We start from the raw sequence: 13,042 nt of genomic DNA, 5'->3' as shown, positions 1-13,042 counted from the left end.
CACCAGCAGAGATAACTGATGATGTAAGAGTAATATAATCACCAGCAGAGATAACTGATGATGTAAGAGTAATATAATCACCAGCAGAGATAACTGATGATGTTAGAGTAATATAACTGCCAGCAGAGATAACTGATGATGTTAGAGTAATATAATCGCCAGCAGAGATAACTGATGATGTTAGAGTAATATAATCACCAGCAGAGATAACTGATGATGTAAGAGTAATATAATCGCCAGCATTGATAACTGATGATGTTAGAGTAATATAATCGTCAGCACACAGCAGAAACCATGAAATATCTGAGCAAGTTAAGGAAGTTCCAGATTGTGTCCAAACAAGTACAGTTTACATGTATAGCCAAAAAAGAAAAATACAATATTGGAAGAATTGCAGAGCTTATGAAGTAGAATAATCATAAATAACCCTTCATGTACTAAACACTTAACTCTTTAAACCTGTAATTGTTTTACACATTTTGACAGAATTAGTTTCATGATTTCCTAATAATTATTACCATACCTTATAAAACTTCAATTTTCTTAATCTTATGGATAATAACATGGTTTGGATTAGTTTTCAGCCAAAGAGACACAAATATTGTCAGATGCTGGCAGTGTCCACTCAGGTTTAAGGAGTTAATTGCCATGTCTCTGAACTATAAGTGAGTATAGTAAACTTTTAACTTATTATTGCACTGTATTAAATGGTTTCCTAAGTAAATAAATGCACTTAACCTAACTGCAACGAAATGCTTACTGTACCTTTAATGTTTTTTGGTTCCATTGACAGTACTTGGTTAGTGTCCACGAGTACATCTTTATACTTTCGGAGCTTGATATCTATTAAAATGGTTAAATGAAAATAAAATTATTTTCCAAAATGTTTGGTACTGTTTATAGTAATTGACTGACCAGTGTATTTATAAATGTTTAGTATGACCAAGTTAGAAAAACATCATCTAATCTTTTCACCTACTGCATGTCATATTTAAAATTTATGATATTTTTACAATGCTTCATTAAAAACAATAAACTGTTAACAAATTATCTAATTTGTTTTTCAATTACCACTTAAAATATCTATGTTTTGTCTCTCATATTCCTTGAACTTACTGATGTACTATGTATTCCATTTTAATTGCAGAGTACAAGTCATGTTGTTAAGTTGCTATCGTTAACACTGAATCTTTCAATCATGAAATATATTTAAAATAAATTACATTATTACAAAGGATTAACAGAATTATGAAATAAACAAAAAGTTAAAAGCAAACAATTTGGAGATTTTTTTTTCCTTTGCTAATACATATTACTCACTAGTTTGTGCTCTATTATTGTATGCAGCAAGCATTGGTTGGATTTTGATACTTCTGGAAAAGTATATGAGAGCTTCCTCATAATCATGTGCTCGGAAAGCCTGGAAAAAGTAGAAAAAAAAAAACAATGTTGCTATATTAACTCTTTATTATAAACTTGATTCTTTTTTTATTAACTACACCATCTTTAATAGAATGTTATTTTTACTCATTGTTAAGAAAACATAAAAGACTATAAGACAAGTTATTATTACAGTTGAAACATACACTAATTAGCAACACACTATTTATCATAAATATTTATCACAGTGACACGTCCCGTCATGATTTTCAAGAAGACAAGAAGCATATCATTCACTGACAATTCAGACAAATTACCACCAAGTGACACATAAATTAGGGCCAAGGAAAGAAGGGATACCGTGACTACTGCATTTACATACTAAACACCATAGAACATGCCAAACTCCATTGAACTCGTATGAAGTATGTGATCTTTCAATGACAGATTTGTACAACTATCATTGTCACCATGGCAACCTCGTAGCAACGTGTAGTTTTAAAGGTACAGAAAATTTATACTGCTTACACAACTACAACTTCCACAAATGAAACTCTTATTTTAAGGAGAAAGAAATAAAGCTATTTACATGACTTACATACTAGAAATATCATATATACAAGTATTATATTTACATGTATACACATTAAATGAAACCTGTTGTATGTCAATAGAGGGCCACCACACACTAAAGAAAAGTAAGTTCCATGAAATGGTTATGAACAGTCCAAAATAAACAATATATTATCTAGTTAATAATGACTTCCTATATAGCTCACTACTATGTTTTGAGAGAAGAGTATGTTTTCTTATGGTGGATTATTAGAAGTTTATCAATACATTTTAGTAATGGTATATAGCGGCATTGATCTATTTGTCTTTATTTAAGTGATTAATGAAAGACCTTTTTTTTGGTTCATGAAAGTAGTTTTGTGTTTTTGTACTGTATTCAGCATTTTCCATTTTTTCAACACAGTGCTATTATATATTCCTAGGTGATACCTTGTTGATGTGTCCATATGACTCTCTTTCATCATCATTAACATAGTAGTAGGCATGGCTACTTGTCATGGAAAGGAACAGCAAAATTAACAATGCTTTAACATATTACTGAAACTCAGATGTACGAAAAATTATGTCAAAAAAAAATATATATCCTTATACAACCCAACATCATTGATTTCAATTATCGAAGTTAATTCAACAAAAACAGCAAAATAAAATAAATAACTGTAAATTACAAAATACAATACACATAAAGATAATAACAATAATGAGACTTAATGTACATTAAAACACTAAATGAATGATATCTGCCGTTAAGCCAAATAATGTCCAGGTGAAAAGGCAGAGCTTAATCAAAAGCCCATATCCTAACACTAAAAAACATCTTACCTCATTTCCCTTTGCTTTTTCCTTTTCTGCTAAGAATGATTTTTGTTCATCTGATAGTCCTGTAATTCAAGTTTGTTTTTAATTAAAACTAATAAAAACAAATACTACTTGTAAACATTTTTATTTCTATATAACTTAATACATCTTTTGGTTACAGGGATAAGAAAAGGTTTTCAAGCATTTATAACAATTAATTAGTTTATTTGTAGGAACAAATGTTAGATATACAAACAACATTAAGTTAACATATGAGGTTAAGTTAATAAAGGCCCACAGTAACAAAGGCTTAACAAACAACAAAATAAAAACTAACTAATGTTGTCCCATTGCTATCATTCACTGTTAAATTTAAGGAATATAATATAAAATATGCATGCAGTTCATTTAACAGTCTATGAGATTTTGAGCTAATTCAGACCATATACATTTATAGTTTATACTACACATGTGTTAGTATAAACCTACTTGTACCTACATGTACTTAAACCTATTTTTTCAAAAAGTAAAGACTAAAGCTTGAGCATTTTACTTTCTCTGATCAAACCAGAATTCAAAAATACGTTCAAGGTAATTTCATGGTAAGCCAAAATCACCTGGTAATCTAAAGATCTTAACTCCGTGAAGTAATCCTCCATTACTTGGAAACTTATGCATCTCCACAAGGCAAATTTTAAATTACTTTATTATGTAAAGATTATAAATATTCACAGTAAATCTAAAATTCGTACCTTCACAAGATAAATATAAATCAACTAAGTAATATACGCTTGAAGATCTTATATGATAAACTGATAACCTGGAGATCCTACCTTCCCAGAGTAGATCTAGGTTACTTGATAATGAAAACCTTAACTCCTCTTGGTGAATTTAAACCAGACAGTAACTCTTTAAAATCTTACATCAACATGGTAAGTATGAATCACCTGATAACCTTAAGATTTTACATACCTCCACCTGGTAAATTTATATGACCTGACAACCTAACAATCATAACTCCACTTGGTAAGCCTAAATCGTGTTGTAACATTAAAATTGTATCTTCATGTGATAAAGTCATCTGATTACCTTAAGATTACATCTCTACACGGTAAACATAAATTATTAGTAATCCAAACATTTTAATCCCAAATGACAGATCTGAAATTTTACTTCCATATGGTAAAGTTACATCATCTGATAATACGAAGACGTTAACTTCCCATGATTTGTATAAATCACTTGAAAGCCTAATGTTCTTACCTCTCCATACTGACATTATAGTCTGGTAACTTGAATTTACACAATAAAAATAAATCATTTGGCAACACAATGGTGAAGATCTTACCTTCATAAAATATATCGACATCAGCTGAAAGCTCTGATCTGCTAAATCCTTTGTTCGTTTTTCCAATTTCTTTCTTATTTTCTCTTTAGATATCAGAACAGTACAATTGTAGAAGTTATTTCCACATGAATGTATCAAAGAAATAACTTATTATTATACTTATAAATTAAATATCCTCAACAAGTTTCAACATTTATCATGGTGTTTTTACCATCCAAATATAAATATATTTACAAATCTGATTGCTCATTAATGTTTTGGATAAACTGTATTGGAAAAGACTCAAACACTGTGTTTTTCTTTGCACATTCTATAAGAATATCTTCATGTTTAAATCAAGAAGGCATATTTTAATATTTGACTGTGAAAAACAATGTTACGTATTTGCTTGTTTGTTAATTTCCCATAGAAATTCTTTCCGAGAAACTTCAGTGATACAAGTCCTTTCTTTATTAAAACTAGTTTATTCTTTCTCGATATAAACTTTGTAATATACTTAACAACTTTTATAACACATGCTATAAATCACAGTGATTTACACACTTTACTTACGGTGCCTACTGTTCACTTGATTCAATTATCTATCTCTTCAATCTATATCACTAGCTTTCTTTGCCAGGCTTATATACTAAAAAAGAGGGCATCTAGCAAACACTTGGACATTCACAGGGTTCCCCCGATAATTCTAGAAGCTCCAGCGCGCATGCTCCCAGCATCACGCGTCTTCTGCTGTCGTAACAATAACATTATTTTATTTTATTGGTTTTTAAATATATTCACATAATATATATGTCCTCAATGCCCCCCACCCCCACCCCAGTGGCACTGTGGTATATCTTCAGACTAACAATGCTAGAAACCGGGTTTTGATACCCGTGGTGGGCAGAGCACAGACAGCCCATTGTGTAGCTTTATGCTTAATTATAAACAAACAAACAAATGTCCTCAATGAATATAAGCTCTGGTAGAAGACTTATCATGAAAATATGGTTTGAGTTTCTTGATATAGTTTTGTATAACTTGTTTATTTTTCATTTTTTTAATACTGTTGTAGCAGTCAAACAATGAAATGTGTATCTTATGAACTTAAATGAAATAATTTAGTGCAATAAAATGTAAAAGAGCAAAAAGTCTGGTCTATTCAGCAGAAATATTGTAAGTTATGGTATTCCGTTGACTATGTCCTTTTATCACCTGCTTAATTTGTAATAGTTTTGTTCTGGTGTCAAACAGACTAAGAAAATATTTTTATGTTTAATTAATGAATGTTGGTTATAAAAAATTCCATTTAGAAAGCCATTAATAACTTTCATCTTAAAGCTCTGCATTTATTTATTTTTTTGCCCCCTGGTGGGGCAGCTATAAGTCTACAGAATTACAGCACTAAAATGAGGGGTTTCGATTCCCCTCGGTGAACACAGCAGGTAGCATGACATGACTTTGCTATAACAACACAAACACACATTTAGTTTTTCTTATTTTTTTTATAATACTAAGTTTAAAGAATACTCTAATACTGTACATATTTGCTTTGCAAAAATTAATGATCATGTCTCTTATGCAAATAATGTTTATACTCAATGTTAAAACAATTCATTTTACCTTTTTTAAATATTGTTTTTAAATAAAATGTGTACATGTTTTGGCAGCATATTTTGTGTGTAATATCCCTTTACTTACAAATGTAAACTTACTTGTTCACGACAGTACAATCATATGACTTAATTTCTTGGGAGGTTTTTTCTTTTACTGAATCAAGGCCAGAAACCACTTCTTTGTCCTATTAAAATATAAATAAATCAGTATATAAATGGATTTAAAAACAAAATATGTAAAAGAGTTAAATATGAAAAATTACTATACTGAATAGATGTAAAAAGTATTCTTAAAACTTTAAATAATTCAACTTTCATTGAGAATACACAAAATTATTTATAGTATGCTCACTTTCGCAAAATTTGATTGTCAAGAAATGTCCAATCTGTTTTAAAATGGCTTTCAAAATAACCTGTAGTTCATCATTATTCAATACTGAGTAAAGCAAGAATTCATACAGTTGTCTCAAGTAAAAAGATTTTTCATTAATGAAAATTTACAATGTATAATTTTCTTGTTTTTAAAATTAACATACATAAACACTTGTCCACAATGAATGTACATTTAAAAACTCAAATTGTGATGTATGTCTTGTAAAACTGAATGCCCCAAGAAGTAATTATTTACATAAACACATGAATTTGCTTGCTATGCTGTAGTACTTTTACAACATTTAACACTAACTCTTAGGAGTGACCAAGTTGTTAAACACAAGTCAAGTAGTATTTCAAAATTAGTCAAATACTTTGTTGTTTTTACAAGTGCAATCAGCTGAAAAAAAATCCATTATTGCTGATCTTTACCCAAACAAAAACAGCTTGATAGTTTGTGAGCACTTTTTTGAGTATTTTTTCTTTCCTTGTAATGTACCTTTGTGATCAAGGAAAAATGGTAGTTCATAGCCAATATTAAAAGAAGAAACAAGTCTATTAGTTTTTCCTTTATTTTTTTTACACACACAATTTGCTCATTAGGCATAAAACCTGCATGGCTATTACTCTTTTCCAGAATCAACAATGGCAAATGTTTTGCTTTATCTTGAAGATTATACACCTTTAGAACAGATCTGTAAAATTTCATTCACCAGCTTTGTCTATATTTGATTCTAGAGCCCCAGAAAAACATTTTCCAGAAAGTTTCAAAATTTTTAACACCCCCAATCTTTGCACAACAATAAAAAAAAATATTGGTACAATTTTTTTTTTATTTAGTGGTATGAATGTAAAGAGTAAAGTTCAATGTACACACTTTTGCAAAGTTTGAATGTCAAGAAATGTAAAATCTGCTTTCAGTGGCTTTCAACATAACCTGTATTCCATCATTATTCAATACTAAGACAGGTGATTCCAAAAAAAACAAGCATGTGAAGTGCAGTAATGAATGTTGGGGGACTAAGTTCTTACACCACAAGAACACAGTGATCATAGCCAGAGGATTCTTATATCTCACACATTTTACACTATACACTAATCCTAGTACTTGTGGCATGAAGAAATTAATTTAATCTGCATTTACTTGGCTGAGGTAGTTACCTACATTTTTTTTTCAGTTATAAATAAATATTTATTCTTAAAAGCATGTCACATCAGTAACAAATGACAAAGAATAATGACTGATAAAATAAAAAATACTCCCCTTCCTCTGGTCAGTCTCTTCCCCCTGAGTTTATTGTGCATAGCTCAGCTCAGAATGAGTCATTTTGTGCTACTGTACATAGCTAAGCTCAAGACAGGTGTCATCCAGTGTCAATGTGCATAGTCATCTCAGAAAGACAGTGTTATCCAGTGTTACTGTGCATAGCTCAGGTCAGAACAGGCGTCGTCCAGTACCGCTGTGCATAATCATCTCATAACAAGTGTGTCAATCAGTGATACTGTGCATAGCCCAGGTTAGAATGAGTGCCATCTGGTGTTACTGCACATAACTCAGGTCAGAATGAGAGTGTCATCCAGTGTCACTGCTTCTTGTGGCTCTTTTTATTTTTCACACGTTGTCATTCTTAAAGGTAACATATTTTCTAGCTCCACATAATCTACTCAACAATGTGTGTAATATTAGCAATATCTTGAACTACAAATTACATCCCTATGTGAGCTGTCTCCCTGTAAGAGTCTAGTTAAACAATAATGATTACAGTGGAAAGTATCTTGAGTTGGTAAAACAAACAAAATACAGGAAATCTATCCAAAACTTCTGCTTTATATATATATATATATACATAGCAGATGATATTTTGTTCAGTGTAAATCACTGATAATTCTTAGGTGAATTAAGAGCTAAGCAGAATGTAAATTCAATTTTACAGCACATGACTAAAGTGATGCAATGTGAGTAATGTGATACTCACTTTTTCTTGCTCTGTTTATGAGGTATTATCTATTGTTTGAGCTAAAGTAGAATTTTGACCTTTTTTTTTACTCAAGTATTTTGGATGAACATATTATTCCACAAATATCCCTGTATCAAAACACAGAGATTTATCAATAATCAGTATGAATTTAGGAAAACAGAGATATTTGTTGCAATATCAGTGAAAGGATACACTTTTAATGATTATCCATTTAAAACATTCATATTGACAGCAGTGTCAAACCTTTTTGTCTTCTTCTTTCCTACTGATATTGTTAACTTGACAAGAATTTCTAACAGGAGGTAAGACCCCTGCTACTGATATACCGTGTGGAGTAATTCTCTGAAGTTTCCTCTCTGAGGTTTTTATCTCCTCTTCCCATGCCTAGAAAGTTTAAATTCAGACACTTTTCAAAACATCTCTGATAAATGAAAATAAAAAATTGACATCACTAATATATAAGAACATTTTCAGATTTTTATACATTGGATTAAGTAGAAAGAGTTTTAAATCATGTTAAATTCATACATTTAAAAACAATTCATTTGTAATGTACATACATTGTAAATTTCGAGAGTTTTTAACACTTCATTTTAACTGATCTAATGTGAAATTCAGCAGTAAAATTAGACTTATACTATTTACATATCTTCACTCTATCCACATTGGAGAATCAAATCCTAGATTTTAAGGTTATAAGTCTGTAAACTTATCACTGACTCACTGGGGGATACATTTACATCCAGGTTTTATTTTTTGCATGCCTTACTATCTTTTGCAATGTACATTATATAATTTAACATCTCTCACATAACTCCTTCCAAAATCATTTAAAAAATAACATTATTTTTTGAGACACAACCAGTCTGAAAAACACTGGTAATGAATGAATGAAAAGTTCCATCTCAAACGACCAACAACAAGTATGTTGTGACAATTGGGTATTAATCGTTTTCACAGTAGTCTATATGAAGTCTATTTATACTACTAATTTATTTATTAGATACTAATTAGTTTATATCATATATCTTGGATGTCTATAAATAGAAAATGTTACAGATATTCAACTAACTCTTAGCATTAGCTTATAGTAGTGAGACGATGTCAGAACTGAAAGTATCAAATTTATAAGAATTTAGAGTAAGTAATGATTAGCCTATTGCTTGGTTGAGAAATAATTAGATAGCTTTTGAGATTGTAGAGTCGTTTTATAAAGTTTGCAAGTGATTTACTGTTCAGATGTTGTCACTGTTAAGACATAGTGGAAAAAGTGATCATTTTTAAACCGATTACAAGTATCTTTCATTAACACATAGAAGAAGTTGAACATTAGTAAGTTGTTCTGAGTAGTGAAAATTAAATTATTTGTATCTTGTTAAATAAATAGTTAATTTTCTATCTCTTGATGTTTCAAGCATCTCTCAATCTAACCAAAAATAACAGATCCAATTTAAATCCTGATATGTAACAACAGTGGTATTCTACAAACGATAGTTTTCTGCTGGACAAGCATCTAGCAAGCAATGTTCCCAAGGATTAGCTTGGCTGTGAGAAACTTATACACGTATATCCAGTAATGAAGCTTTATTAATTTCTTGTTCAAAATATTGATACTTCAGGAAATTACAAATTTCAATTAAGATAGAACAAATAAAAGCCACTGTTATCAAACTAATTTGTGATGCCAGCTCAGCTACTTATGTTAATAAGCAAGTCAACCATAGAAATGTGGTGTATAAAATGGAAAAGTGGAGTACACTCTACGGCTCACAATAAAACATTGGCTTTTTTCATCTATACATAGTTGGAGTCCCATCATTTCATATTATTATACAACTCAGGTTCAACAGAGCAGTCGAGTTACCAAGTTCACATCATAGAATTTACATATTTCATTTTCCTTACATAATAAAAGAACATCTGCATCCAATCCATCATTCAGTTATTTGGTGTATTTGCCAACAGCATGCACATAATCTTAAGGTTGTTTGTTTCAGATATTTGTGCAAACTAAACAAGTGCTATATGCACTAACTATCCCTAATTTTGAGTTATATAGACTAGAGTGAATGCAGCTAATCAACAGTAACCAATGCAAACTCTTGGGTTAATCTAATCAAATAGTAGGATTTGATTGTCACTCTTATAATAAAATATATCTTAGCCCCAAAGTTCAGAGTACAATTTTGCAACAACAAGACAAGGATAATAAACCCTTGAATCCATATTCTGCCACACTAACCACTAGGCTGACACCAAACATAACAAACAGGAAACCAATAACTAACTTTTTTTTATTTAATTTTTTTAAATAAGCAGATTATTTTACAGAAGATTTTTGATTTAAACTGTAATTTCAAGTCTTATTCTGAGATCACATTTTAAAAACATGCTGTTCTTTTTTTCAGAATTTCTGGTTCTGCAATGTTTAGAGCTCATTTTCTGTTGACTTTCTAGAATTTGAAGGATTTATAAAAACTGTTCAATACATATAGACACACAATCATTTAAGCTGCAAGTGTTAAGCAATATCAGAATATTCACTGAATTTTATAATTCACATCCAGTTATACTGAAAACTATAATAAAAATCAACTTCAATTTAAATGTTGATCAGACTGAATACTAATAAAAAAAAATCTCAGAATGATAAGCAACGCTAGTGACAAATTTAATTTTTTTATGGTGCAAGAAAAGTTACAAGAAAAATAATAATTATGCACAATCCTTATTGATAAGCAATAGAGAAATATAACAAACGTCTATACAGTAATATGTTTACAAACAGTAGCATAACATTTTTATCTAAAATAATTTCTTGATAATATAGTCCAGTAAATGCATAAAAATGTTAAACAAACCTGCAAGTCATTCTTTAATACATTTTGTTGACTCTGAGAAATATTGGACAAGCGTACGACTGGTTCTGCTTTTCTCAACAGTTTACTCTGTGGTGCTACTTTGAGTAATTGGTTTTCACAATATTTTATCAAATCAGGAAAGTGGCCTTCTTCTCCAGACCTGTATATGAACATTTGTTTAAAAACTAACCATTTCATACCTTATTAATTTAGTAATTACACGTTTGTTTACAGTGAAGTGTACTATTGACTTAATTCATTACCTTGTAAAAAATCTTATTAAAATGATGTCTATAGCTATAAATATTTAATAAATTTAAAAAACAGAGAAAATTATATGTAAAATATAGACATCATAATAATTAACAAAAAATTTAGGAATGCCACATACCAACCTTTAATTTTTTTTATTTTCTTTTAACTGACACACTTATTACAAATAGTTTACATCTTTGTTTAGAAGGTTTACCTATTAAAATAGTAGAAGAGATGCATTTAATGCATCTTGTTATGTGCGTGAAAAAGTAGATTCTTTAGATAATATTTCTCAGGAGGGTAATGAGATGGTGGATGGCCAGTTCCTGCAAACCTCAAATAATGATTCTAATAATTATGTTGAGTCTGATGTACTCCTTTTCAAAAATAGAAATTATGAGTTAAAAATTAACTATGGTCATCAATTATCTGTTCCTCTTCAGTAGTTAATAGTAATTATGTTCTGCATACTCAATTGTGTTGTTGTATCACTACATATAAATCAAATCATCACTGGATTCATCCTTGACATTCCTTAAGGTTGCGTTTATAACAGCCCAAGAACTGAAGAAGAGGCCTATTTTTGTTGTTTATTTTTCACACACCTTAAAGGTGTTGACACTAATAACAAAATATTCACTATAATTTATTATTCATTCTACTCTGTTCACAGTATCATTGATTCACCTTTTTATAATTATATTGAAATGCAGTTTGTTTATTTATTAACTTATTAAAATTTATATTTGTCTGATGCAAGAGTGAACATTGTTACATTAGCTGTGTCTAACCTCTTCAATGAACTGAACTGATTATGTATGTATATACCTACCATTTTGGTTCATATGATCAGAAAATATTACAAATCAACACGGATTATGTGATTTTAATAGTCTGTTAAATGGTTTACTTATGAAAAGTTTGTAGAATTACACACAGAGTTAAGGCGGAAGTTGGATTCATGCACGGCTATAATTGTTCTGTGTATCTGACCATGTAATTTCCAAAATATTACAAGTCGAAGATTTAGAATAATAGGCTTAGGATAACATTATAATACGAATGGTATGTCATCTACTCTATACTTCACTGATGGATCAATTTGTTTATATTAACATTGAACGTTAATGGTTTTGTCAACAAAAAATGCTCCATCATAGAGAAAACAAAAAATGGGATGCATATTGCATATTTTCAAAATACGAGGTTAATGTTAAATGCTGGCTTATTTAATACAAAAAAGGCCTTTCTTCTCCATGTAATTAAATTATAAAATGCATAAAATAACTTAATTTTTTGGGAAATGTATATATATATATGCGTATGTGTGAAATTCACAGTAAATATTTATTACAATATGAAGTTTACGGAGGTCTTATCTTTATTATACTAATGTATTTTTCTTTTACAATCTCTGGTCGTAAATCAACGTAAAATTAAAAGTGAGGCCTAATTTTCGTAATAGTATTATTAGTTATTTAAAATTAGCAGTTTGTAGTGTACTACTGATAAGTTATAGTATTACTACTACTAATACTAACCTGAGAACCTTAATAATATTTTCTAGTTCTTTAGGGTTTTCACATTTCTTAATGTAACTATAGTCCAGATGTTCTATAGGAATCCTTAACTTTTCTCTAAGATTATAATCTATTATTGGCATTTTCGCATAGTTTTTATATCTAATTTTAAAAAAATGGTTCGTTACAACTCAATGGGCAACATAACAATAGTAAGTCTTAATCCAAACGTGCCGCCGCTAAAATTGTACAACAAAACTGTTTCCATAGTAACTGAAGACGTGCCATAAATTAAATAGTTGTTATGTATTTCAATCCCAATTTAAAAATCAATTTTTCTTATAAAAGTTTTATCATTTTT

General features: G+C 29.8%; 1 protein-coding gene across 1 annotated transcript in view; it reads right to left on the bottom strand.

The window, feature by feature from the left end:
- The window catches only part of LOC106457364, a 20,359-nt gene extending 7,535 nt beyond the window's left edge, over positions 1-12,824 (bottom strand). Inside the window, exons 1-8 of the mRNA XM_022383282.1 lie at positions 12,703-12,824; positions 10,907-11,066; positions 8,289-8,429; positions 5,794-5,879; positions 4,100-4,182; positions 2,776-2,834; positions 1,321-1,420; positions 766-843 (exon numbers count right to left, since the gene is read on the bottom strand). Of these exons, the coding sequence (XP_022238990.1) occupies positions 766-843; positions 1,321-1,420; positions 2,776-2,834; positions 4,100-4,182; positions 5,794-5,879; positions 8,289-8,429; positions 10,907-11,066; positions 12,703-12,824 (829 nt within the window). The remainder of the gene's footprint in view (positions 1-765; positions 844-1,320; positions 1,421-2,775; positions 2,835-4,099; positions 4,183-5,793; positions 5,880-8,288; positions 8,430-10,906; positions 11,067-12,702) is intronic.
- Positions 12,825-13,042: the final 218 nt, after the last annotated feature.

The sequence above is a fragment of the Limulus polyphemus genome, unplaced genomic scaffold (genome assembly GCF_000517525.1).
Source record: "Limulus polyphemus unplaced genomic scaffold, Limulus_polyphemus-2.1.2 Scaffold322, whole genome shotgun sequence".
NCBI lineage: Eukaryota > Metazoa > Arthropoda > Merostomata > Xiphosura > Limulidae > Limulus > Limulus polyphemus.
Note: the sequence above shows the minus strand (reverse complement) of the source record. Positions and strands in the feature narration are given on the sequence as shown.